Consider the following 26,095-nt stretch of genomic DNA (forward strand, 5'->3'; position numbering starts at 1 on the left):
TGATGTCAGTGATTGGTTCCACCCAGAGAGTGGCCAGGGAGTAGACATGATGAGATGAGAACTGAAGGGAGACAGAACAGTGATGTCAGTTATTGGTTCCACCCAGAGAGTGGCCAGGGAGTAGACATGATGAGATGAGAACAGTGATGTCAGTGATTGGTTCCACCCAGAGAGTAGCCAGGGAGTAGACATGATGAGATGAGAACTGAAGGGAGACAGAACAGTGATGTCAGTGATTGGTTCCACCCAGAGAGTGGCCAGGGAGTAGACATGATGAGATGAGAACTGAAGGGAGACAGAACAGTGATGTCAGTGATTGGTTCCACCCAGAGAGTAGCCAGGGAGTAGACATGATGAGATGAGAACTGAAGGGAGACAGAACAGTGATGTCAGTGATTGGTTCCACCCAGAGAGTGGCCAGGGAGTAGACATGATGAGATGAGAACTGAAGGGAGACAGAACAGTGATGTCAGTGATTGGTTCCACCCAGAGAGTAGCCAGGGAGTAGACATGATGAGATGAGAACTGAAGGGAGACAAAACAGTGATGTCAGTGATTGGAACCACCCAGAGAGTAGCCAGGGAGTAGACATGATGAGATGAGAACTGAAGGGAGACAGAACAGTGATGTCAGTGATTGGTTCCACCCAGAGAGTGGCCAGGGAGTAGACATGATGAGATGAGAACTGAAGGGAGACAGAACAGTGATGTCAGTGATTGGTTCCACCCAGAGAGTGGCCAGGGAGTAGACATGATGAGATGAGAACTGAAGGGAGACAGAACAGTGATGTCAGTGATTGGTTCCACCCAGAGAGTGGCCAGGGAGTAGACATGATGAGATGAGAACTGAAGGGAGACAGAACAGTGATGTCAGTGATGGGTTCCACCCAGAGAGTGGCCAGGGAGTAGACATGATGAGATGAGAACTGAAGGGAGACAGAACAGTGATGTCAGTGATTGGTTCCACCCAGAGAGTGGCCAGGGAGTAGACATGATGAGATGAGAACTGAAGGGAGACAGAACAGTGATGTCAGTGATTGGTTCCACCCAGAGAGTAGCCAGGGAGTAGACATGATGAGATGAGAACTGAAGGGAGACAGAACAGTGATGTCAGTGATGGGTTCCACCCAGAGAGTGGCCAGGGAGTAGACATGATGAGATGAGAACTGAAGGGAGACAGAACAGTGATGTCAGTGATTGGTTCCACCCAGAGAGTGGCCAGGGAGTAGACATGATGAGATGAGAACTGAAGGGAGACAGAACAGTGATGTCAGTGATTGGTTCCACCCAGAGAGTGGCCAGGGAGTAGACATGATGAGATGAGAACTGAAGGGAGACAGAACAGTGATGTCAGTGATTGGTTCCACCCAGAGAGTGGCCAGGGAGTAGACATGATGAGATGAGAACTGAAGGGAGACAGAACAGTGATGTCAGTGATGGGTTCCACCCAGAGAGTGGCCAGGGAGTAGACATGATGAGATGAGAACTGAAGGGAGACAGAACAGTGATGTCAGTGATTGGTTCCACCCAGAGAGTGGCCAGGGAGTAGACATGATGAGATGAGAACTGAAGGGAGACAGAACAGTGATGTCAGTGATTGGTTCCACCCAGAGAGTGGCCAGGGAGTAGACATGATGAGATGAGAACTGAAGGGAGACAGAACAGTGATGTCAGTGATTGGTTCCACCCAGAGAGTGGCCAGGGAGTAGACATGATGAGATGAGAACTGAAGGGAGACAGAACAGTGATGTCAGTGATTGGTTCCACCCAGAGAGTGGCCAGGGAGTAGACATGATGAGATGAGAACTGAAGGGAGACAGAACAGTGATGTCAGTGATTGGTTCCACCCAGAGAGTAGCCAGGGAGTAGACATGATGAGATGAGAACTGAAGGGAGACAGAACAGTGATGTCAGTGATTGGTTCCACCCAGAGAGTGGCCAGGGAGTAGACATGATGAGATGAGAACTGAAGGGAGACAGAACAGTGATGTCAGTGATTGGTTCCACCCAGAGAGTGGCCAGGGAGTAGACATGATGAGATGAGAACTGAAGGGAGACAGAACAGTGATGTCAGTGATTGGTTCCACCCAGAGAGTGGCCAGGGAGTAGACATGATGAGATGAGAACTGAAGGGAGACAGAACAGTGATGTCAGTGATTGGTTCCACCCAGAGAGTAGCCAGGGAGTAGACATGATGAGATGAGAACTGAAGGGAGACAGAACAGTGATGTCAGTGATTGGTTCCACCCAGAGAGTGGCCAGGGAGTAGACATGATGAGATGAGAACTGAAGGGAGACAGAACAGTGATGTCAGTGATTGGTTCCACCCAGAGAGTGGCCAGGGAGTAGACATGATGAGATGAGAACTGAAGGGAGACAGAACAGTGATGTCAGTGATTGGTTCCACCCAGAGAGTGGCCAGGGAGTAGACATGATGAGATGAGAACTGAAGGGAGACAGAACAGTGATGTCAGTGATTGGTTCCACCCAGAGAGTGGCCAGGGAGTAGACATGATGAGATGAGAACTGAAGGGAGACAGAACAGTGATGTCAGTGATTGGTTCCACCCAGAGAGTGGCCAGGGAGTAGACATGATGAGATGAGAACTGAAGGGAGACAGAACAGTGATGTCAGTGATTGGTTCCACCCAGAGAGTGGCCAGGGAGTAGACATGATGAGATGAGAACTGAAGGGAGACAGAACAGTGATGTCAGTGATTGGTTCCACCCAGAGAGTGGCCAGGGAGTAGACATGATGAGATGAGAACTGAAGGGAGACAGAACAGTGATGTCAGTGATTGGTTCCACCCAGAGAGTGGCCAGGGAGTAGACATGATGAGATGAGAACTGAAGGGAGACAGAACAGTGATGTCAGTGATTGGTTCCACCCAGAGAGTGGCCAGGGAGTAGACATGATGATGAGATGAGAACTGAAGGGAGACAGAACAGTGATGTCAGTGATTGGTTCCACCCAGAGAGTGGCCAGGGAGTAGACATGATGAGATGAGAACTGAAGGGAGACAGAACAGTGATGTCAGTGATTGGTTCCACCCAGAGAGTGGCCAGGGAGTAGACATGATGAGATGAGAACTGAAGGGAGACAGAACAGTGATGTCAGTGATTGGTTCCACCCAGAGAGTGGCCAGGGAGTAGACATGATGAGATGAGAACTGAAGGGAGACAGAACAGTGATGTCAGTGATTGGTTCCACCCAGAGAGTGGCCAGGGAGTAGACATGATGAGATGAGAACTGAAGGGAGACAGAACAGTGATGTCAGTGATTGGTTCCACCCAGAGAGTGGCCAGGGAGTAGACATGATGAGATGAGAACTGAAGGGAGACAGAACAGTGATGTCAGTGATTGGTTCCACCCAGAGAGTAGCCAGGGAGTAGACATGATGAGATGAGAACTGAAGGGAGACAGAACAGTGATGTCAGTGATTGGTTCCACCCAGAGAGTGGCCAGGGAGTAGACATGATGAGATGAGAACTGAAGGGAGACAGAACAGTGATGTCAGTGATTGGTTCCACCCAGAGAGTGGCCAGGGAGTAGACATGATGAGATGAGAACTGAAGGGAGACAGAACAGTGATGTCAGTGATTGGTTCCACCCAGAGAGTGGCCAGGGAGTAGACATGATGAGATGAGAACTGAAGGGAGACAGAACAGTGATGTCAGTGATTGGTTCCACCCAGAGAGTGGCCAGGGAGTAGACATGATGAGATGAGAACTGAAGGGAGACAGAACAGTGATGTCAGTGATTGGTTCCACCCAGAGAGTGGCCAGGGAGTAGACATGATGAGATGAGAACTGAAGGGAGACAGAACAGTGATGTCAGTGATTGGTTCCACCCAGAGAGTGGCCAGGGAGTAGACATGATGAGATGAGAACTGAAGGGAGACAGAACAGTGATGTCAGTGATTGGTTCCACCCAGAGAGTAGCCAGGGAGTAGACATGATGAGATGAGAACTGAAGGGAGACAGAACAGTGATGTCAGTGATTGGTTCCACCCAGAGAGTGGCCAGGGAGTAGACATGATGAGATGAGAACTGAAGGGAGACAGAACAGTGATGTCAGTGATTGGTTCCACCCAGAGAGTGGCCAGGGAGTAGACATGATGAGATGAGAACTGAAGGGAGACAGAACAGTGATGTCAGTGATTGGTTCCACCCAGAGAGTGGCCAGGGAGTAGACATGATGAGATGAGAACTGAAGGGAGACAGAACAGTGATGTCAGTGATTGGTTCCACCCAGAGAGTGGCCAGGGAGTAGACATGATGAGATGAGAACAGTGATGTCAGTGATTGGTTCCACCCAGAGAGTAGCCAGGGAGTAGACATGATGAGATGAGAACTGAAGGGAGACAGAACAGTGATGTCAGTGATTGGTTCCACCCAGAGAGTGGCCAGGGAGTAGACATGATGAGATGAGAACTGAAGGGAGACAGAACAGTGATGTCAGTGATTGGTTCCACCCAGAGAGTGGCCAGGGAGTAGACATGATGAGATGAGAACTGAAGGGAGACAGAACAGTGATGTCAGTGATTGGTTCCACCCAGAGAGTGGCCAGGGAGTAGACATGATGAGATGAGAACTGAAGGGAGACAGAACAGTGATGTCAGTGATTGGTTCCACCCAGAGAGTGGCCAGGGAGTAGACATGATGAGATGAGAACTGAAGGGAGACAGAACAGTGATGTCAGTGTCATTGGTTCCACCCAGAGAGTGGCCAGGGAGTAGACATGATGAGATGAGAACTGAAGGGAGACAGAACAGTGATGTCAGTGATTGGTTCCACCCAGAGAGTAGCCAGGGAGTAGACATGATGAGATGAGAACTGAAGGGAGACAGAACAGTGATGTCAGTGATTGGTTCCACCCAGAGAGTGGCCAGGGAGTAGACATGATGAGATGAGAACTGAAGGGAGACAGAACAGTGATGTCAGTGATTGGTTCCACCCAGAGAGTGGCCAGGGAGTAGACATGATGAGATGAGAACTGAAGGGAGACAGAACAGTGATGTCAGTGATTGGTTCCACCCAGAGAGTGGCCAGGGAGTAGACATGATGAGATGAGAACTGAAGGGAGACAGAACAGTGATGTCAGTGATTGGTTCCACCCAGAGAGTAGCCAGGGAGTAGACATGATGAGATGAGAACTGAAGGGAGACAGAACAGTGATGTCAGTGATTGGTTCCACCCAGAGAGTGGCCAGGGAGTAGACATGATGAGATGAGAACTGAAGGGAGACAGAACAGTGATGTCAGTGATTGGTTCCACCCAGAGAGTGGCCAGGGAGTAGACATGATGAGATGAGAACTGAAGGGAGACAGAACAGTGATGTCAGTGATTGGTTCCACCCAGAGAGTGGCCAGGGAGTAGACATGATGAGATGAGAACTGAAGGGAGACAGAACAGTGATGTCAGTGATTGGTTCCACCCAGAGAGTGGCCAGGGAGTAGACATGATGAGATGAGAACAGTGATGTCAGTGATTGGTTCCACCCAGAGAGTAGCCAGGGAGTAGACATGATGAGATGAGAACTGAAGGGAGACAGAACAGTGATGTCAGTGATTGGTTCCACCCAGAGAGTGGCCAGGGAGTAGACATGATGAGATGAGAACTGAAGGGAGACAGAACAGTGATGTCAGTGATTGGTTCCACCCAGAGAGTGGCCAGGGAGTAGACATGATGAGATGAGAACTGAAGGGAGACAGAACAGTGATGTCAGTGATTGGTTCCACCCAGAGAGTGGCCAGGGAGTAGACATGATGAGATGAGAACTGAAGGGAGACAGAACAGTGATGTCAGTGATTGGTTCCACCCAGAGAGTGGCCAGGGAGTAGACATGATGAGATGAGAACTGAAGGGAGACAGAACAGTGATGTCAGTGATTGGTTCCACCCAGAGAGTGGCCAGGGAGTAGACATGATGAGATGAGAACTGAAGGGAGACAGAACAGTGATGTCAGTGATTGGTTCCACCCAGAGAGTGGCCAGGGAGTAGACATGATGAGATGAGAACTGAAGGGAGACAGAACAGTGATGTCAGTGATTGGTTCCACCCAGAGAGTGGCCAGGGAGTAGACATGATGAGATGAGAACTGAAGGGAGACAGAACAGTGATGTCAGTGATTGGTTCCACCCAGAGAGTGGCCAGGGAGTAGACATGATGAGATGAGAACAGTGATGTCAGTGATTGGTTCCACCCAGAGAGTAGCCAGGGAGTAGACATGATGAGATGAGAACTGAAGGGAGACAGAACAGTGATGTCAGTGATTGGTTCCACCCAGAGAGTGGCCAGGGAGTAGACATGATGAGATGAGAACTGAAGGGAGACAGAACAGTGATGGCAGTGATGGGTTCCACCCAGAGAGTGGCCAGGGAGTAGACATGATGAGATGAGAACTGAAGGGAGACAGAACAGTGATGTCAGTGATTGGTTCCACCCAGAGAGTGGCCAGGGAGTAGACATGATGAGATGAGAACTGAAGGGAGACAGAACAGTGATGTCAGTGATTGGTTCCACCCAGAGAGTGGCCAGGGAGTAGACATGATGAGATGAGAACTGAAGGGAGACAGAACAGTGATGTCAGTGATTGGTTCCACCCAGAGAGTGGCCAGGGAGTAGACATGATGAGATGAGAACTGAAGGGAGACAGAACAGTGATGTCAGTGATTGGTTCCACCCAGAGAGTGGCCAGGGAGTAGACATGATGAGATGAGAACTGAAGGGAGACAGAACAGTGATGTCAGTGATTGGTTCCACCCAGAGAGTGGCCAGGGAGTAGACATGATGAGATGAGAACTGAAGGGAGACAGAACAGTGATGTCAGTGATTGGTTCCACCCAGAGAGTGGCCAGGGAGTAGACATGATGAGATGAGAACTGAAGGGAGAGAGAACAGTGATGTCAGTGATTGGTTCCACCCAGAGAGTGGCCAGGGAGTAGACATGATGAGATGAGAACTGAAGGGAGACAGAACAGTGATGTCAGTGATTGGTTCCACCCAGAGAGTGGCCAGGGAGTAGACATGATGAGATGAGAACTGAAGGGAGACAGAACAGTGATGTCAGTGATGGGTTCCACCCAGAGAGTGGCCAGGGAGTAGACATGATGAGATGAGAACTGAAGGGAGACAGAACAGTGATGTCAGTGATTGGTTCCACCCAGAGAGTAGCCAGGGAGTAGACATGATGAGATGAGAACTGAAGGGAGACAGAACAGTGATGTCAGTGATGGGTTCCACCCAGAGAGTGGCCAGGGAGTAGACATGATGAGATGAGAACTGAAGGGAGACAGAACAGTGATGTCAGTGATTGGTTCCACCCAGAGAGTGGCCAGGGAGTAGACATGATGAGATGAGAACTGAAGGGAGACAGAACAGTGATGTCAGTGATTGGTTCCACCCAGAGAGTGGCCAGGGAGTAGACATGATGAGATGAGAACTGAAGGGAGACAGAACAGTGATGTCAGTGATTGGTTCCACCCAGAGAGTGGCCAGGGAGTAGACATGATGAGATGAGAACTGAAGGGAGACAGAACAGTGATGTCAGTGATTGGTTCCACCCAGAGAGTGGCCAGGGAGTAGACATGATGAGATGAGAACTGAAGGGAGACAGAACAGTGATGTCAGTGATTGGTTCCACCCAGAGAGTGGCCAGGGAGTAGACATGATGAGATGAGAACTGAAGGGAGACAGAACAGTGATGTCAGTGATTGGTTCCACCCAGAGAGTGGCCAGGGAGTAGACATGATGAGATGAGAACTGAAGGGAGACAGAACAGTGATGTCAGTGATTGGTTCCACCCAGAGAGTGGCCAGGGAGTAGACATGATGAGATGAGAACTGAAGGGAGACAGAACAGTGATGTCAGTGATTGGTTCCACCCAGAGAGTGGCCAGGGAGTAGACATGATGAGATGAGAACTGAAGGGAGACAGAACAGTGATGTCAGTGATTGGTTCCACCCAGAGAGTGGCCAGGGAGTAGACATGATGAGATGAGAACTGAAGGGAGACAGAACAGTGATGTCAGTGATTGGTTCCACCCAGAGAGTGGCCAGGGAGTAGACATGATGAGATGAGAACTGAAGGGAGACAGAACAGTGATGTCAGTGATTGGTTCCACCCAGAGAGTGGCCAGGGAGTAGACATGATGAGATGAGAACTGAAGGGAGACAACAACAGTGATGTCAGTGATTGGATGTCAGTGACCACCCAGAGAGTGGCCAGGGAGTAGACATGATGAGATGAGAACTGAAGGGAGACAGAACAGTGATGTCAGTGATTGGTTCCACCCAGAGAGTGGCCAGGGAGTAGACATGATGAGATGAGAACTGAAGGGAGACAGAACAGTGATGTCAGTGATTGGTTCCACCCAGAGAGTGGCCAGGGAGTAGACATGATGAGATGAGAACTGAAGGGAGACAGAACAGTGATGTCAGTGATTGGTTCCACCCAGAGAGTGGCCAGGGAGTAGACATGATGAGATGAGAACTGAAGGGAGACAGAACAGTGATGTCAGTGATTGGTTCCACCCAGAGAGTGGCCAGGGAGTAGACATGATGAGATGAGAACTGAAGGGAGACAGAACAGTGATGTCAGTGATTGGTTCCACCCAGAGAGTGGCCAGGGAGTAGACATGATGAGATGAGAACTGAAGGGAGACAGAACAGTGATGTCAGTGATTGGTTCCACCCAGAGAGTGGCCAGGGAGTAGACATGATGAGATGAGAACTGAAGGGAGACAGAACAGTGATGTCAGTGATTGGTTCCACCCAGAGAGTGGCCAGGGAGTAGACATGATGAGATGAGAACTGAAGGGAGACAGAACAGTGATGTCAGTGATTGGTTCCACCCAGAGAGTGGCCAGGGAGTAGACATGATGAGATGAGAACTGAAGGGAGACAGAACAGTGATGTCAGTGATTGGTTCCACCCAGAGAGTGGCCAGGGAGTAGACATGATGAGATGAGAACTGAAGGGAGACAGAACAGTGATGTCAGTGATTGGTTCCACCCAGAGAGTGGCCAGGGAGTAGACATGATGAGATGAGAACTGAAGGGAGACAGAACAGTGATGTCAGTGATTGGTTCCACCCAGAGAGTGGCCAGGGAGTAGACATGATGAGATGAGAACTGAAGGGAGACAGAACAGTGATGTCAGTGATTGGTTCCACCCAGAGAGTGGCCAGGGAGTAGACATGATGAGATGAGAACTGAAGGGAGACAGAACAGTGATGTCAGTGATTGGTTCCACCCAGAGAGTGGCCAGGGAGTAGACATGATGAGATGAGAACTGAAGGGAGACAGAACAGTGATGTCAGTGATTGGTTCCACCCAGAGAGTAGCCAGGGAGTAGACATGATGAGATGAGAACTGAAGGGAGACAGAACAGTGATGTCAGTGATTGGTTCCACCCAGAGAGTGGCCAGGGAGTAGACATGATGAGATGAGAACTGAAGGGAGACAGAACAGTGATGTCAGTGATTGGTTCCACCCAGAGAGTAGCCAGGGAGTAGACATGATGAGATGAGAACTGAAGGGAGACAGAACAGTGATGTCAGTGATTGGTTCCACCCAGAGAGTGGCCAGGGAGTAGACATGATGAGATGAGAACTGAAGGGAGACAGAACAGTGATGTCAGTGATTGGTTCCACCCAGAGAGTGGCCAGGGAGTAGACATGATGAGATGAGAACTGAAGGGAGACAGAACAGTGATGTCAGTGATTGGTTCCACCCAGAGAGTGGCCAGGGAGTAGACATGATGAGATGAGAACTGAAGGGAGACAGAACAGTGATGTCAGTGATTGGTTCCACCCAGAGAGTGGCCAGGGAGTAGACATGATGAGATGAGAACTGAAGGGAGACAGAACAGTGATGTCAGTGATTGGTTCCACCCAGAGAGTGGCCAGGGAGTAGACATGATGAGATGAGAACTGAAGGGAGACAGAACAGTGATGTCAGTGATTGGTTCCACCCAGAGAGTGGCCAGGGAGTAGACATGATGAGATGAGAACTGAAGGGAGACAGAACAGTGATGTCAGTGATTGGTTCCACCCAGAGAGTAGCCAGGGAGTAGACATGATGAGATGAGAACTGAAGGGAGACAGAACAGTGATGTCAGTGATTGGTTCCACCCAGAGAGTGGCCAGGGAGTAGACATGATGAGATGAGAACTGAAGGGAGACAGAACAGTGATGTCAGTGATTGGTTCCACCCAGAGAGTGGCCAGGGAGTAGACATGATGAGATGAGAACTGAAGGGAGACAGAACAGTGATGTCAGTGATTGGTTCCACCCAGAGAGTGGCCAGGGAGTAGACATGATGAGATGAGAACTGAAGGGAGACAGAACAGTGATGTCAGTGATTGGTTCCACCCAGAGAGTAGCCAGGGAGTAGACATGATGAGATGAGAACTGAAGGGAGACAGAACAGTGATGTCAGTGATTGGTTCCACCCAGAGAGTGGCCAGGGAGTAGACATGATGAGATGAGAACTGAAGGGAGACAGAACAGTGATGTCAGTGATTGGTTCCACCCAGAGAGTGGCCAGGGAGTAGACATGATGAGATGAGAACTGAAGGGAGACAGAACAGTGATGTCAGTGATTGGTTCCACCCAGAGAGTGGCCAGGGAGTAGACATGATGAGATGAGAACTGAAGGGAGACAGAACAGTGATGTCAGTGATTGGTTCCACCCAGAGAGTGGCCAGGGAGTAGACATGATGAGATGAGAACTGAAGGGAGACAGAACAGTGATGTCAGTGATTGGTTCCACCCAGAGAGTAGCCAGGGAGTAGACATGATGAGATGAGAACTGAAGGGAGACAGAACAGTGATGTCAGTGATTGGTTCCACCCAGAGAGTGGCCAGGGAGTAGACATGATGAGATGAGAACTGAAGGGAGACAGAACAGTGATGTCAGTGATTGGTTCCACCCAGAGAGTGGCCAGGGAGTAGACATGATGAGATGAGAACTGAAGGGAGACAGAACAGTGATGTCAGTGATTGGTTCCACCCAGAGAGTGGCCAGGGAGTAGACATGATGAGATGAGAACTGAAGGGAGACAGAACAGTGATGTCAGTGATTGGTTCCACCCAGAGAGTGGCCAGGGAGTAGACATGATGAGATGAGAACTGAAGGGAGACAGAACAGTGATGTCAGTGATTGGTTCCACCCAGAGAGTGGCCAGGGAGTAGACATGATGAGATGAGAACTGAAGGGAGACAGAACAGTGATGTCAGTGATTGGTTCCACCCAGAGAGTGGCCAGGGAGTAGACATGATGAGATGAGAACTGAAGGGAGACAGAACAGTGATGTCAGTGATTGGTTCCACCCAGAGAGTGGCCAGGGAGTAGACATGATGAGATGAGAACTGAAGGGAGACAGAACAGTGATGTCAGTGATTGGTTCCACCCAGAGAGTGGCCAGGGAGTAGACATGATGAGATGAGAACTGAAGGGAGACAGAACAGTGATGTCAGTGATTGGTTCCACCCAGAGAGTAGCCAGGGAGTAGACATGATGAGATGAGAACTGAAGGGAGACAGAACAGTGATGTCAGTGATTGGTTCCACCCAGAGAGTGGCCAGGGAGTAGACATGATGAGATGAGAACTGAAGGGAGACAGAACAGTGATGTCAGTGATTGGTTCCACCCAGAGAGTGGCCAGGGAGTAGACATGATGAGATGAGAACTGAAGGGAGACAGAACAGTGATGTCAGTGATTGGTTCCACCCAGAGAGTAGCCAGGGAGTAGACATGATGAGATGAGAACTGAAGGGAGACAGAACAGTGATGTCAGTGATTGGTTCCACCCAGAGAGTGGCCAGGGAGTAGACATGATGAGATGAGAACTGAAGGGAGACAGAACAGTGATGTCAGTGATTGGTTCCACCCAGAGAGTGGCCAGGGAGTAGACATGATGAGATGAGAACAGTGATGTCAGTGATTGGTTCCACCCAGAGAGTAGCCAGGGAGTAGACATGATGAGATGAGAACTGAAGGGAGACAGAACAGTGATGTCAGTGATTGGTTCCACCCAGAGAGTGGCCAGGGAGTAGACATGATGAGATGAGAACTGAAGGGAGACAGAACAGTGATGTCAGTGATTGGTTCCACCCAGAGAGTAGCCAGGGAGTAGACATGATGAGATGAGAACTGAAGGGAGACAGAACAGTGATGTCAGTGATGGGTTCCACCCAGAGAGTGGCCAGGGAGTAGACATGATGAGATGAGAACTGAAGGGAGACAGAACAGTGATGTCAGTGATTGGTTCCACCCAGAGAGTGGCCAGGGAGTAGACATGATGAGATGAGAACTGAAGGGAGACAGAACAGTGATGTCAGTGATTGGTTCCACCCAGAGAGTGGCCAGGGAGTAGACATGATGAGATGAGAACTGAAGGGAGACAGAACAGTGATGTCAGTGATTGGTTCCACCCAGAGAGTGGCCAGGGAGTAGACATGATGAGATGAGAACTGAAGGGAGACAGAACAGTGATGTCAGTGATTGGTTCCACCCAGAGAGTGGCCAGGGAGTAGACATGATGAGATGAGAACTGAAGGGAGACAGAACAGTGATGTCAGTTATTGGTTCCACCCAGAGAGTGGCTAGGGAGTAGACATGATGAGATGAGAACAGTGATGTCAGTGATTGGTTCCACCCAGAGAGTAGCCAGGGAGTAGACATGATGAGATGAGAACTGAAGGGAGACAGAACAGTGATGTCAGTGATTGGTTCCACCCAGAGAGTGGCCAGGGAGTAGACATGATGAGATGAGAACTGAAGGGAGACAGAACAGTGATGTCAGTGATTGGTTCCACCCAGAGAGTAGCCAGGGAGTAGACATGATGAGATCCACCCAGAACTGAAGGGAGACAGAACAGTGATGTCAGTGATTGGTTCCACCCAGAGAGTAGCCAGGGAGTAGACATGATGAGATGAGAACTGAAGGGAGACAGAACAGTGATGTCAGTGATTGGTTCCACCCAGAGAGTGGCCAGGGAGTAGACATGATGAGATGAGAACTGAAGGGAGACAGAACAGTGATGTCAGTGATTGGTTCCACCCAGAGAGTGGCCAGGGAGTAGACATGATGAGATGAGAACTGAAGGGAGACAGAACAGTGATGTCAGTGATTGGTTCCACCCAGAGAGTGGCCAGGGAGTAGACATGATGAGATGAGAACTGAAGGGAGACAGAACAGTGATGTCAGTGATTGGTTCCACCCAGAGAGTGGCCAGGGAGTAGACATGATGAGATGAGAACAGTGATGTCAGTGATTGGTTCCACCCAGAGAGTAGCCAGGGAGTAGACATGATGAGATGAGAACTGAAGGGAGACAGAACAGTGATGTCAGTGATGGGTTCCACCCAGAGAGTGGCCAGGGAGTAGACATGATGAGATGAGAACTGAAGGGAGACAGAACAGTGATGTCAGTGATGGGTTCCACCCAGAGAGTCAGTGATTGGTTCCACCCAGAGATGGCCAGGGAGTAGACATGATGAGATGAGAACTGAAGGGAGACAGAACAGTGATGTCAGTGATTGGTTCCACCCAGAGAGTGGCCAGGGAGTAGACATGATGAGATGAGAACTGAAGGGAGACAGAACAGTGATGTCAGTGATTGGTTCCACCCAGAGAGTGGCCAGGGAGTAGACATGATGAGATGAGAACTGAAGGGAGACAGAACAGTGATGTCAGTGATTGGTTCCACCCAGAGAGTGGCCAGGGAGTAGACATGATGAGATGAGAACTGAAGGGAGACAGAACAGTGATGTCAGTGATTGGTTCCACCCAGAGAGTGGCCAGGGAGTAGACATGATGAGATGAGAACTGAAGGGAGACAGAACAGTGATGTCAGTGATTGGTTCCACCCAGAGAGTGGCCAGGGAGTAGACATGATGAGATGAGAACTGAAGGGAGAGAGAACAGTGATGTCAGTGATTGGTTCCACCCAGAGAGTGGCCAGGGAGTAGACATGATGAGATGAGAACTGAAGGGAGACAGAACAGTGATGTCAGTGATTGGTTCCACCCAGAGAGTGGCCAGGGAGTAGACATGATGAGATGAGAACTGAAGGGAGACAGAACAGTGATGTCAGTGATGGGTTCCACCCAGAGAGTGGCCAGGGAGTAGACATGATGAGATGAGAACTGAAGGGAGAGAACAGTGATGTCAGTGATTGGTTCCACCCAGAGAGTGGCCAGGGAGTAGACATGATGAGATGAGAACTGAAGGGAGACAGAACAGTGATGTCAGTGATTGGTTCCACCCAGAGAGTGGCCAGGGAGTAGACATGATGAGATGAGAACTGAAGGGAGACAGAACAGTGATGTCAGTGATTGGTTCCACCCAGAGAGTGGCCAGGGAGTAGACATGATGAGATGAGAACTGAAGGGAGACAAAACAGTGATGTCAGTGATTGGTTCCACCCAGAGAGTGGCCAGGGAGTAGACATGATGAGATGAGAACTGAAGGGAGACAGAACAGTGATGTCAGTGATTGGTTCCACCCAGAGAGTGGCCAGGGAGTAGACATGATGAGATGAGAACTGAAGGGAGACAGAACAGTGATGTCAGTGATTGGTTCCACCCAGAGAGTGGCCAGGGAGTAGACATGATGAGATGAGAACTGAAGGGAGACAGAACAGTGATGTCAGTGATTGGTTCCACCCAGAGAGTGGCCAGGGAGTAGACATGATGAGATGAGAACTGAAGGGAGACAGAACAGTGATGTCAGTGATTGGTTCCACCCAGAGAGTAGCCAGGGAGTAGACATGATGAGATGAGAACTGAAGGGAGACAAAACAGTGATGTCAGTGATTGGTTCCACCCAGAGAGTGGCCAGGGAGTAGACATGATGAGATGAGAACTGAAGGGAGACAGAACAGTGATGTCAGTGATGGGTTCCACCCAGAGAGTGGCCAGGGAGTAGACATGATGAGATGAGAACTGAAGGGAGACAGAACAGTGATGACAGTGATTGGTTCCACCCAGAGAGTGGCCAGGGAGTAGACATGATGAGATGAGAACTGAAGGGAGACAGAACAGTGATGTCAGTGATTGGTTCCACCCAGAGAGTAGCCAGGGAGTAGACATGATGAGATGAGAACTGAAGGGAGACAGAACAGTGATGTCAGTGATTGGTTCCACCCAGAGAGTGGCCAGGGAGTAGACATGATGAGATGAGAACTGAAGGGAGACAGAACAGTGATGTCAGTGATGGGTTCCACCCAGAGAGTGGCCAGGGAGTAGACATGATGAGATGAGAACTGAAGGGAGACAGAACAGTGATGTCAGTGATTGGTTCCACCCAGAGAGTGGCCAGGGAGTAGACATGATGAGATGAGAACTGAAGGGAGACAGAACAGTGATGTCAGTGATTGGTTCCACCCAGAGAGTGGCCAGGGAGTAGACATGATGAGATGAGAACTGAAGGGAGACAGAACAGTGATGTCAGTGATGGGTTCCACCCAGAGAGTAGCCAGGGAGTAGACATGATGAGATGAGAACTGAAGGGAGACAGAACAGTGATGTCAGTGATGGGTTCCACCCAGAGAGTGGCCAGGGAGTAGACATGATGAGATGAGAACTGAAGGGAGACAGAACAGTGATGTCAGTGATTGGTTCCACCCAGAGAGTGGCCAGGGAGTAGACATGATGAGATGAGAACTGAAGGGAGACAGAACAGTGATGTCAGTGATTGGTTCCACCCAGAGAGTGGCCAGGGAGTAGACATGATGAGATGAGAACTGAAGGGAGACAGAACAGTGATGTCAGTGATTGGTTCCACCCAGAGAGTGGCCAGGGAGTAGACATGATGAGATGAGAACTGAAGGGAGACAGAACAGTGATGTCAGTGATTGGTTCCACCCAGAGAGTGGCCAGGGAGTAGACATGATGAGATGAGAACTGAAGGGAGACAGAACAGTGATGTCAGTGATTGGTTCCACCCAGAGAGTGGCCAGGGAGTAGACATGATGAGATGAGAACTGAAGGGAGACAGAACAGTGATGTCAGTGATTGGTTCCACCCAGAGAGTGGCCAGGGAGTAGACATGATGAGATGAGAACTGAAGGGAGACAGAACAGTGATGTCAGTGATTGGTTCCACCCAGAGAGTAGCCAGGGAGTAGACATGATGAGATGAGAACTGAAGGGAGACAGAACAGTGATGTCAGTGATTGGTTCCACCCAGAGAGTGGCCAGGGAGTAGACATGATGAGATGAGAACTGAAGGGAGACAGAACAGTGATGTCAGTGATTGGTTCCACCCAGAGAGTGGCCAGGGAGTAGACATGATGAGATCAGAACTGAAGGGAGACAGAACAGTGATGTCAGTGATTGGTTCCACCCAGAGAGTGGCCAGGGAGTAGACATGATGAGATGAGAACTGAAGGGAGACAGAACAGTGATGTCAGTGATTGGTTCCACCCAGAGAGTGGCCAGGGAGTAGACATGATGAGATGAGAACAGTGATGACAGTGATTGGTTCCACCCAGAGAGTAGCCAGGGAGTAGACATGATGAGATGAGAACTGAAGGGAGACAGAACAGTGATGTCAGTGATTGGTTCCACCCAGAGAGTGGCCAGGGAGTAGACATGATGAGATGAGAACTGAAGGGAGACAGAACAGTGATGTCAGTGATTGGTTCCACCCAGAGAGTGGCCAGGGAGTAGACATGATGAGATGAGAACTGAAGGGAGACAGAACAGTGATGTCAGTGATTGGTTCCACCCAGAGAGTGGCCAGGGAGTAGACATGATGAGATGAGAACTGAAGGGAGACAGAACAGTGATGTCAGTTATTGGTTCCACCCAGAGAGTGGCTAGGGAGTAGACATGATGAGATGAGAACAGTGATGTCAGTGATTGGTTCCACCCAGAGAGTAGCCAGGGAGTAGACATGATGAGATGAGAACTGAAGGGAGACAGAACAGTGATGTCAGTGATTGGTTCCACCCAGAGAGTGGCCAGGGAGTAGACATGATGAGATGAGAACTGAAGGGAGACAGAACAGTGATGTCAGTGATTGGTTCCACCCAGAGAGTGGCCAGGGAGTAGACATGATGAGATGAGAACTGAAGGGAGAGAGAACAGTGATGTCAGTGATTGGTTCCACCCAGAGAGTGGCCAGGGAGTAGACATGATGAGATGAGAACTGAAGGGAGACAGAACAGTGATGTCAATGATTGGTTCCACCCAGAGAGTGGCCAGGGAGTAGACATGATGAGATGAGAACTGAAGGGAGACAGAACAGTGATGTCAGTGATGGGTTCCACCCAGAGAGTGGCCAGGGAGTAGACATGATGAGATGAGAACAGTGATGTCAGTGATTGGTTCCACCCAGAGAGTAGCCAGGGAGTAGACATGATGAGATGAGAACTGAAGGGAGCGAGAACAGTGATGTCAGTGATGGGTTCCACCCAGAGAGTGGTCAGGGAGTAGACATGATGAGATGAGAACTGAAGAGAGACAGAACAGTGATGTCAGTGATGGGTTCCACCCAGAGAGTGGCCAGGGAGTAGACATGATGAGATGAGAACTGAAGGGAGACAGAACAGTGATGTCAGTGATTGGAACCACCCAGAGAGTGGCCAGGGAGTAGACATGATGAGATGAGAACTGAAGGGAGACAGAACAGTGATGTCAGTGATTGGTTCCACCCAGAGAGTGGCCAGGGAGTAGACATGATGAGATGAGAACTGAAGGGAGACAGAACAGTGATGTCAGTGATTGGTTCCACCCAGAGAGTGGCCAGGGAGTAGACATGATGAGATGAGAACTGAAGGGAGACAGAACAGTGATGTCAGTGATTGGTTCCACCCAGAGAGTGGCCAGGGAGTAGACATGATGAGATGAGAACTGAAGGGAGAGAGAACAGTGATGTCAGTGATTGGTTCCACCCAGAGAGTGGCCAGGGAGTAGACATGATGAGATGAGAACTGAAGGGAGACAGAACAGTGATGTCAGTGATGGGTTCCACCCAGAGAGTGGCCAGGGAGTAGACATGATGAGATGAGAACTGAAGGGAGACAGAACAGTGATGTCAGTGATTGGTTCCACCCAGAGAGTGGCCAGGGAGTAGACATGATGAGATGAGAATTGAAGGGAGACAGAACAGTGATGTCAGTTATTGGTTCCACCCAGAGAGTGGCCAGGGAGTAGACATGATGAGATGAGAACAGTGATGTCAGTGATTGGTTCCACCCAGAGAGTAGCCAGGGAGTAGACATGATGAGATGAGAACTGAAGAGAGACAGAACAGTGATGTCAGTGATGGGTTCCACCCAGAGAGTGGCCAGGGAGTAGACATGATGAGATGAGAACTGAAGGGAGACAGAACAGTGATGTCAGTGATTGGTTCCACCCAGAGAGTGGCCAGGGAGTAGACATGATGAGATGAGAATTGAAGGGAGACAGAACAGTGATGTCAGTGATTGGTTCCACCCAGAGAGTAGCCAGGGAGTAGACATGATGAGATGAGAACTGAAGGGAGACAGAACAGTGATGTCAGTGATTGGTTCCACCCAGAGAGTGGCCAGGGAGTAGACATGATGAGATGAGAACTGAAGGGAGACAGAACAGTGATGTCAGTGATTGGTTCCACCCAGAGAGTAGCCAGGGAGTAGACATGATGAGATGAGAACTGAAGGGAGACAGAACAGTGATGTCAGTGATTGGTTCCACCCAGAGAGTGGCCAGGGAGTAGACATGATGAGATGAGAACTGAAGGGAGACAGAACAGTGATGTCAGTGATTGGTTCCACCCAGAGAGTAGCCAGGGAGTAGACATGATGAGATGAGAACTGAAGGGAGACAAAACAGTGATGTCAGTGATTGGAACCACCCAGAGAGTGGCCAGGGAGTAGACATGATGAGATGAGAACTGAAGGGAGACAGAACAGTGATGTCAGTGATGGGTTCCACCCAGAGAGTGGCCAGGGAGTAGACATGATGAGATGAGAACTGAAGGGAGACAGAACAGTGATGTCAGTGATTGGTTCCACCCAGAGAGTAGCCAGGGAGTAGACATGATGAGATGAGAACTGAAGGGAGACAGAACAGTGATGTCAGTGATTGGTTCCACCCAGAGAGTGGCCAGGGAGTAGACATGATGAGATGAGAACTGAAGGGAGACAGAACAGTGATGTCAGTGATTGGTTCCACCCAGAGAGTGGCCAGGGAGTAGACATGATGAGATGAGAACTGAAGGGAGACAGAACAGTGATGTCAGTGATTGGTTCCACCCAGAGAGTGGCCAGGGAGTAGACATGATGAGATGAGAACTGAAGGGAGACAGAACAGTGATGTCAGTGATTGGTTCCACCCAGAGAGTGGCCAGGGAGTAGACATGATGAGATGAGAACTGAAGGGAGACAGAACAGTGATGTCAGTGATTGGTTCCACCCAGAGAGTGGCCAAGGAGTAGACATGATGAGATGAGAACTGAAGGGAGACAGAACAGTGATGTCAGTGATTGGTTCCACCCAGAGAGTGGCCAGGGAGTAGACATGATGAGATGAGAACTGAAGGGAGACAGAACAGTGATGTCAGTGATTGGTTCCACCCAGAGAGTGGCCAGGGAGTAGACATGATGAGATGAGAACTGAAGGGAGACAGAACAGTGATGTCAGTGATTGGTTCCACCCAGAGAGTGGCCAGGGAGTAGACATGATGAGATGAGAACTGAAGGGAGACAGAACAGTGATGTCAGTGATTGGTTCCACCCAGAGAGTGGCCAGGGAGTAGACATGATGAGATGAGAACTGAAGGGAGACAGAACAGTGATGTCAGTGATTGTACTAGTAGACATGAGATGGTTCAGTGCAGTCACAGCGCAGTGGATTTTTATGCTTCACATGTTTCAAACAAACAAGCAGAACAAGCAGAACAAGCAGAACAAGCAGAACAAGCAGATCAAGCAGAAGTAAAGCAGAAGTCAAGCCGGATAAGCAGAACAAGCAGAAGTCAAGCAGAAGTAAAGCAGAAGTCAAGCCGGATAAGCAGAACAAGCAGAAGTCAAGCAGAAGTAAAGCAGAAGTCAAGCCGGATAAGCAGAACAAGCAGAAGTCAAGCAGAAGTCAAGCCGGATAAGCAGATCAAGCAGAAGTAAAGCAGAAGTCAAGCAGAACAAGCAGAAGTCAAGCAGAACAAGTAGAACAAGCAGAACAAGCAGAACAAGTAGAACAAGCAGAACAAGCAGAACAAGTAGAACAAGCAGAAGTAAAGCAGAAGTCAAGCATAATTCAAGCAGAACAAGCAGAATTCCACGTGTTACAGGATGACTTGCCTCTGGTAACACAAAACTACACTGAGTGCACAAAACATTAGGAACACCATAATATTGAGTTGCACCCCCTTTTCCCCTCAGAACAGCCTCAATTCGTCGGGGTCATGGACTCTACAAGGAGTTGGAAAGCGTTCCACAGGGATGCTGGTCCATGTTGACTCTACAAGGTGTGGAAAGCGTTCCACAGGGATGCTGGCCCATGTTGACTCCGATGCTTCCTACAGTTGTGTCCAGTTGGCTGGATGTCCTTTGGGTGGTGGACCATTCACAAAGGAAACTGTTGAGCGTTAAAAACCCAGCAGCGTTGTAGTTCTTGACACAAACCTCCCCTTCATCTACACTGATTGATGACATCAATAAGGGATCATATCTTTCACCTGGATTCACCTGGTCAGTCACTGTCATGGAAAGAGCAGGTGTACCTAAAGTTTTGTCCACTCAGTATAGATTGTAGATATTATTTTTAACCACGTTATGCAACTTTAAAAGAAATGTCGTTGTTTATATTGTGAGAACTTATAGATTGTTTCATTTCTGTATTTCTTCGGTTTATGTTACTGTACATGTAGAGTCATTTTTCAGTATCTGCTGAATCAATAGGTTTCTGGAGGAATCTCTTCCCCTTCTGCAGTGTGTGTGTGTGTGTGTGTGTGTGTGTGGTGTGTGGTGTGTGTGTGTGTGTGTGTGTGTGTGTGTGTGTGTGTGGTGTGTGTGTGTGTGTGTGTGTGTGTGATCAAGAGACAAAGAGGAGAAGGACATTCTGGGAACTCTAATGACACCGTCAAAAAGTCAAATGAGAGAAAATGACAAATCACACAGAGAGCAGTAGTCTATAGCAGCTCCAACAGAGAGAGCAGTAGTCTATAGCAGTCACCACAGCTCCAACAGAGAGAGCAGTAGCCTATAGCAGTCACCACAGCTCCAACAGAGAGAGCAGTAGTCTATAGCAGTCACCACAGCTCCAACAGAGAGAGCAGTAGCCTATAGCAGTCACCACAGCTCCAACAGAGAGAGCAGTAGCCTATAGCAGCTCCAACAGAGAGAGCAGTAGCCTATAGCAGCTCCAACCGAGGGAGCAGTAGCCTATAGCAGCTCCAACAGAGAAAGCAGTAGCCTATAGCAGCTCCAACAGAGAGAGCAGTAGCCTATAGCAGCTCCAACAGAGAGAGCAGTAGCCTATAGCAGCTCCAACAGAGAGAGCAGTAGCCTATAGCAGCTCCAACAGAGAGAGCAGTAGCCTATAGCAGCTCCAACAGAGAAAGCAGTAGCCTATAGCAGCTCCAACAGAGAGAGCAGTAGCCTATAGCAGCTCCAACAGAGAGAGCAGTAGCCTATAGCAGCTCCAACAGAGAGAGCAGTAGCCTATAGCAGCTCCAACAGAGAAAGCAGTAGCCTATAGCAGCTCCAACAGAGAGAGCAGTAGCCTATAGCAGCTCCAACAGAGAGAGCAGTAGCCTATAGCAGTCACCACAGCTCCAACAGAGAGAGCTGTAGCCTATAGCAGCTCCAACAGAGAAAGCAGTAGCCTATAGCAGCTCCAACAGAGAGAGCAGTAGCCTATAGCAGTCACCACAGCTCCAACAGAGAGAGCAGTAGCCTATAGCAGTCACCACAGCTCCAACAGAGAGAGCAGTAGCCTATAGCAGTCACCACAGCTCCAACAGAGAGAGCAGTAGCCTATAGCAGTCACCACAGCTCCAACAGAGAGAGCAGTAGCCTATAGCAGTCACCACAGCTCCAACAGAGAGAGCAGTAGCCTATAGCAGTCACCACAGCTCCAACAGAGAGAGCAGTAGCCTATAGCAGTCACCACAGCTCCAACAGAGAGAGCAGTAGCCTATAGCAGTCACCACAGCTCCAACAGAGAGAGCAGTAGCCTATAGCAGTCACCACAGCTCTAACAGAGAGAGCAGTAGCCTATAGCAGCTCCAACAGAGAGAGCAGTAGCCTATAGCAGCTCCAACAGAGAGATCAGTAGCCTATAGCAGCTCCAACAGAGAGAGCAGTAGCCTATAGCAGTCACCACAGCTCCAACAGAGAGAGCAGTAGCCTATAGCAGCTCCAACAGAGAGAGCAGTAGCCTATAGCAGCTCCAACAGAGAGATCAGTAGCCTATAGCAGCTCCAACAGAGAGATCAGTAGCCTATAGCAGCTCCAACAGAGAGATCAGTAGCCTATAGCAGCTCCAACAGAGAGAGCAGTAGCCTATAGCAGCTCCAACAGAGAGAGCAGTAGCCTATAGCAGCTCCAACAGAGAGAGCAGTAGCCTATAGCAGCTCCAACAGAGAGAGCAGTAGCCTATAGCAGCTCCAACAGAGAGAGCAGTAGCCTATAGCAGCTCCAACAGAGAGAGCAGTAGCCTATAGCAGCTCCAACAGAGAGAGCAGTAGCCTATAGCAGCTCCAACAGAGAGAGCAGTAGCCTATAGCAGCTCCAACAGAGAGATCAGTAGCCTATAGCAGCTCCAACAGAGAGATCAGTAGCCTATAGCAGCTCCAACAGAGAGATCAGTAGCCTATAGCAGCTCCAACAGAGAGATCAGTAGCCTATAGCAGCTCCAACAGAGAGAGCAGTAGCCTATAGCAGCTCCAACAGAGAGAGCAGTAGCCTATAGCAGCTCCAACAGAGAGAGCAGTAGCCTATAGCAGCTCCAACAGAGAGAGCAGTAGCCTATAGCAGCTCCAACAGAGAGAGCAGTAGCCTATAGCAGCTCCAACAGAGAGAGCAGTAGCCTATAGCAGCTCCAACAGAGAGATCAGTAGCCTATAGCAGCTCCAACAGAGAGATCAGTAGCCTATAGCAGCTCCAACAGAGAGATCAGTAGCCTATAGCAGCTCCAACAGAGAGAGCAGTAGCCTATAGCAGCTCCAACAGAGAGAGCAGTAGCCTATAGCAGCTCCAACAGAGAGATCAGTAGCCTATAGCAGCTCCAACAGAGAGATCAGTAGCCTATAGCAGCTCCAACAGAGAGATCAGTAGCCTATAGCAGCTCCAACAGAGAGATCAGTAGCCTATAGCAGCTCCAACAGAGAGATCAGTAGCCTATAGCAGCTCCAACAGAGAGAGCAGTAGCCTATAGCAGCTCCAACAGAGAGAGCAGTAGCCTATAGCAGCTCCAACAGAGAGAGCAGTAGCCTATAGCAGCTCCAACAGAGAGATCAGTAGCCTATAGCAGCTCCAACAGAGAGATCAGTAGCCTATAGCAGCTCCAACAGAGAGATCAGTAGCCTATAGCAGCTCCAACAGAGAGAGCAGTAGCCTATAGCAGCTCCAACAGAGAGAGCAGTAGCCTATAGCAGCTCCAACAGAGAGATCAGTAGCCTATAGCAGCTCCAACAGAGAGAGCAGTAGCCTATAGCAGCTCCAACAGAGAGAGCAGTAGCCTATAGCAGCTCCAACAGAGAGATCAGTAGCCTATAGCAGCTCCAACAGAGAGAGCAGTAGCCTATAGCAGCTCCAACAGAGAGAGCAGTAGCCTATAGCAGCTCCAACAGAGAGAGCAGTAGCCTATAGCAGCTCCAACAGAGAGAGCAGTAGCCTATAGCAGCTCCAACATAGGCGGTTCATCAACTGTCAACAAACCAGAATAAAGGACAACAGTGTTCATTGAAAATGACCTTCTCAAAGGACAGTGTTGCAATGTTATAGCCAGGTTACAACAGGGTAAGTTGTACTGTAAGTCACTGCTGATAAGGCTCTGTGCTGTGTAAATACAACAGGAGGACAAAGCCTGGTGCAAATCTCCTAACCCAGGCCATTGTTCCACAATCACACCCAAAACAGACATACAGGCAGCCAAGGACAGCCCCTGGCCTGGGAGTCTTGTATGTATGACAAGCTTTCTCAAGCAGAGCCACAAGAACCCAGGAGATACAATACCAGGAGAGGACAGGTTCAATCCCAAGACAACAGCACACAGTGTATACTTACAAAGCTCTTAGAGGGGATGGTACCCTGATGGAATAAAGACACAATATCAGCCTTATAGAATCAAATCTTACCAACACTTTCATTGGTTTCAATAGTTCCTTACCAACTCTCTCATTAGTTTCAATAGTTCCTTACCAACTCTCTCATTAGTTTCAATAGTTCCTTACCAACTTTCTCATTAGTTTCAATAGTTCCTTACCAACTCTCTCATTAGTTTCAATAGTTCCTTACCAACTTTCTCATTAGTTTCAATAGTTCCTTACCAACTCTTTCATTGGGGTTTCAATAGTTCCTTACCAACTCTTTCATTGGGGTTTCAATAGTTCCTTACCAACGCTTTCATTGGGGTTTCAATAGTTCCTTACCAACTCTTTCATTGGGGTTTCAATAGTTCCTTACCAATGCTTTCATTGGCGTTTCAATAGTTCCTTACCAACTCTGGCATTGGTTTCAATAGTTCCTTACCAACGCTTTCATTGGCGTTTCAATAGTTCCTTACCAACTCTTTCATTGGTTTCAATAGTTCCTTACCAACTCTTTCACTGGGGTTTCAATAGTTCCTTACCAACGCTTTCATTGGGGTTTCAATAGTTCCTTACCAACTCTTTCATTGGTTTCAATAGTTCCTTACCAATGCTTTCATTGGTGTTTCAATAGTTCCTTACCAACTCTGGCATTGGTTTCAATAGTTCCTTACCAACTCTTTCACTGGGGTTTCAATAGTTCCTTACCAACGCTTTCATTGGGGTTTCAATAGTTCCTTACCAACTCTTTCATTGGTTTCAATAGTTCCTTACCAACGCTTTCATTGGGGTTTCAATAGTTCCTTACCAACTCTTTCATTGGGGTTTCAATAGCTGTTTAGTAAAGGCCTTTGCGGCCTGTGTGATTATAGCCATCTCATGCCACGATTTTACCCAGACAGTAATCCCCAGTTCAGTGTAACAGGGTCTAGGGCTGCTGATTCAGTGAGACAGGGTCTAGGTCTGTTGATTCAGTGAGACAGGGTCTAGGTCTGCTGATTCAGTGAGACAGGGTCTAGGTCTGCTGATTCAGTGAGACAGGGTCTAGGTCTGCTGATTCAGTGAGACAGGGTCTAGGTCTGCTGATTCAGTACCACTAGGTCTTGGCTGGTTCAGTGAGACAGGGTCTAGGTCTGCTGATTCAGTGAGACAGGGTCTAGGTCTGCTGATTCAGTGAGACAGGGTCTAGGTCTGCTGATTCAGTGAGACAGGGTCTAGGTCTGCTGATTCAGTACCACTACGTCTCGGCTCCTCGTTCAGTGAGACAGGGTCTAGGTCTGCTGATTCAGTGAGACAGGGTCTAGGTCTGCTGATTCAGTGAGACAGGGTCTAGGTCTGCTGATTCAGTGAGACAGGGTCTAGGTCTGCTGATTCAGTACCACTACGTCTCGGCTCCTCGTTCAGTGAGACAGGGTCTAGGTCTGCTGATTCAGTGAGACAGGGTCTAGGTCTGCTGATTCAGTGAGACAGGGTCTAGGTCTGCTGATTCAGTGAGACAGGGTCTAGGTCTGCTGATTCAGTGAGACAGGGTCTAGGTCTGCTGAGATCGTCGGCTCAGATCAGACCTCTACAGTCGATGTGGCCTACGTCGGCTCAGATCAAACCTCTGCAGTCGATGATCCCTACGTCGACTGACGTAGCCTCGCAAGCGAATCGTAGAATGTGACGACGAAACTGAAGCAAATCGTACAATCTGGCCAGGTTGATATCAATATTTTAAATCTGGTAACATCGCACAGTGTGACGTGATAATTGTAACAGATTAGTCTGCTAAAGGCCTTAAATGCCTGATTCAGAGTCGAGATCAACGTGTGCTACCCAGCCCTTCACTAGCCTTATCGATGTTGATGTG

At 49.2% G+C, this 26,095-nt stretch overlaps 1 protein-coding gene across 2 annotated transcripts in view; it reads right to left on the minus strand.

Annotated features, from left to right (window-relative positions):
- Positions 1-26,095, minus strand: part of LOC139380995 (alsin Rho guanine nucleotide exchange factor ALS2 a) — a 107,623-nt gene that overhangs the window by 44,144 nt on the left and 37,384 nt on the right. For both annotated transcript variants that reach the window (XM_071124218.1, XM_071124220.1), the window contains exon 16: positions 24,221-24,244. In XM_071124218.1, the coding sequence (XP_070980319.1) occupies positions 24,221-24,244 (24 nt within the window). The remainder of the gene's footprint in view (positions 1-24,220; positions 24,245-26,095) is intronic.

The sequence above is a fragment of the Oncorhynchus clarkii genome, chromosome 22 (assembly GCF_045791955.1).
Source record: "Oncorhynchus clarkii lewisi isolate Uvic-CL-2024 chromosome 22, UVic_Ocla_1.0, whole genome shotgun sequence".
Lineage (NCBI taxonomy): Eukaryota > Metazoa > Chordata > Actinopteri > Salmoniformes > Salmonidae > Oncorhynchus > Oncorhynchus clarkii.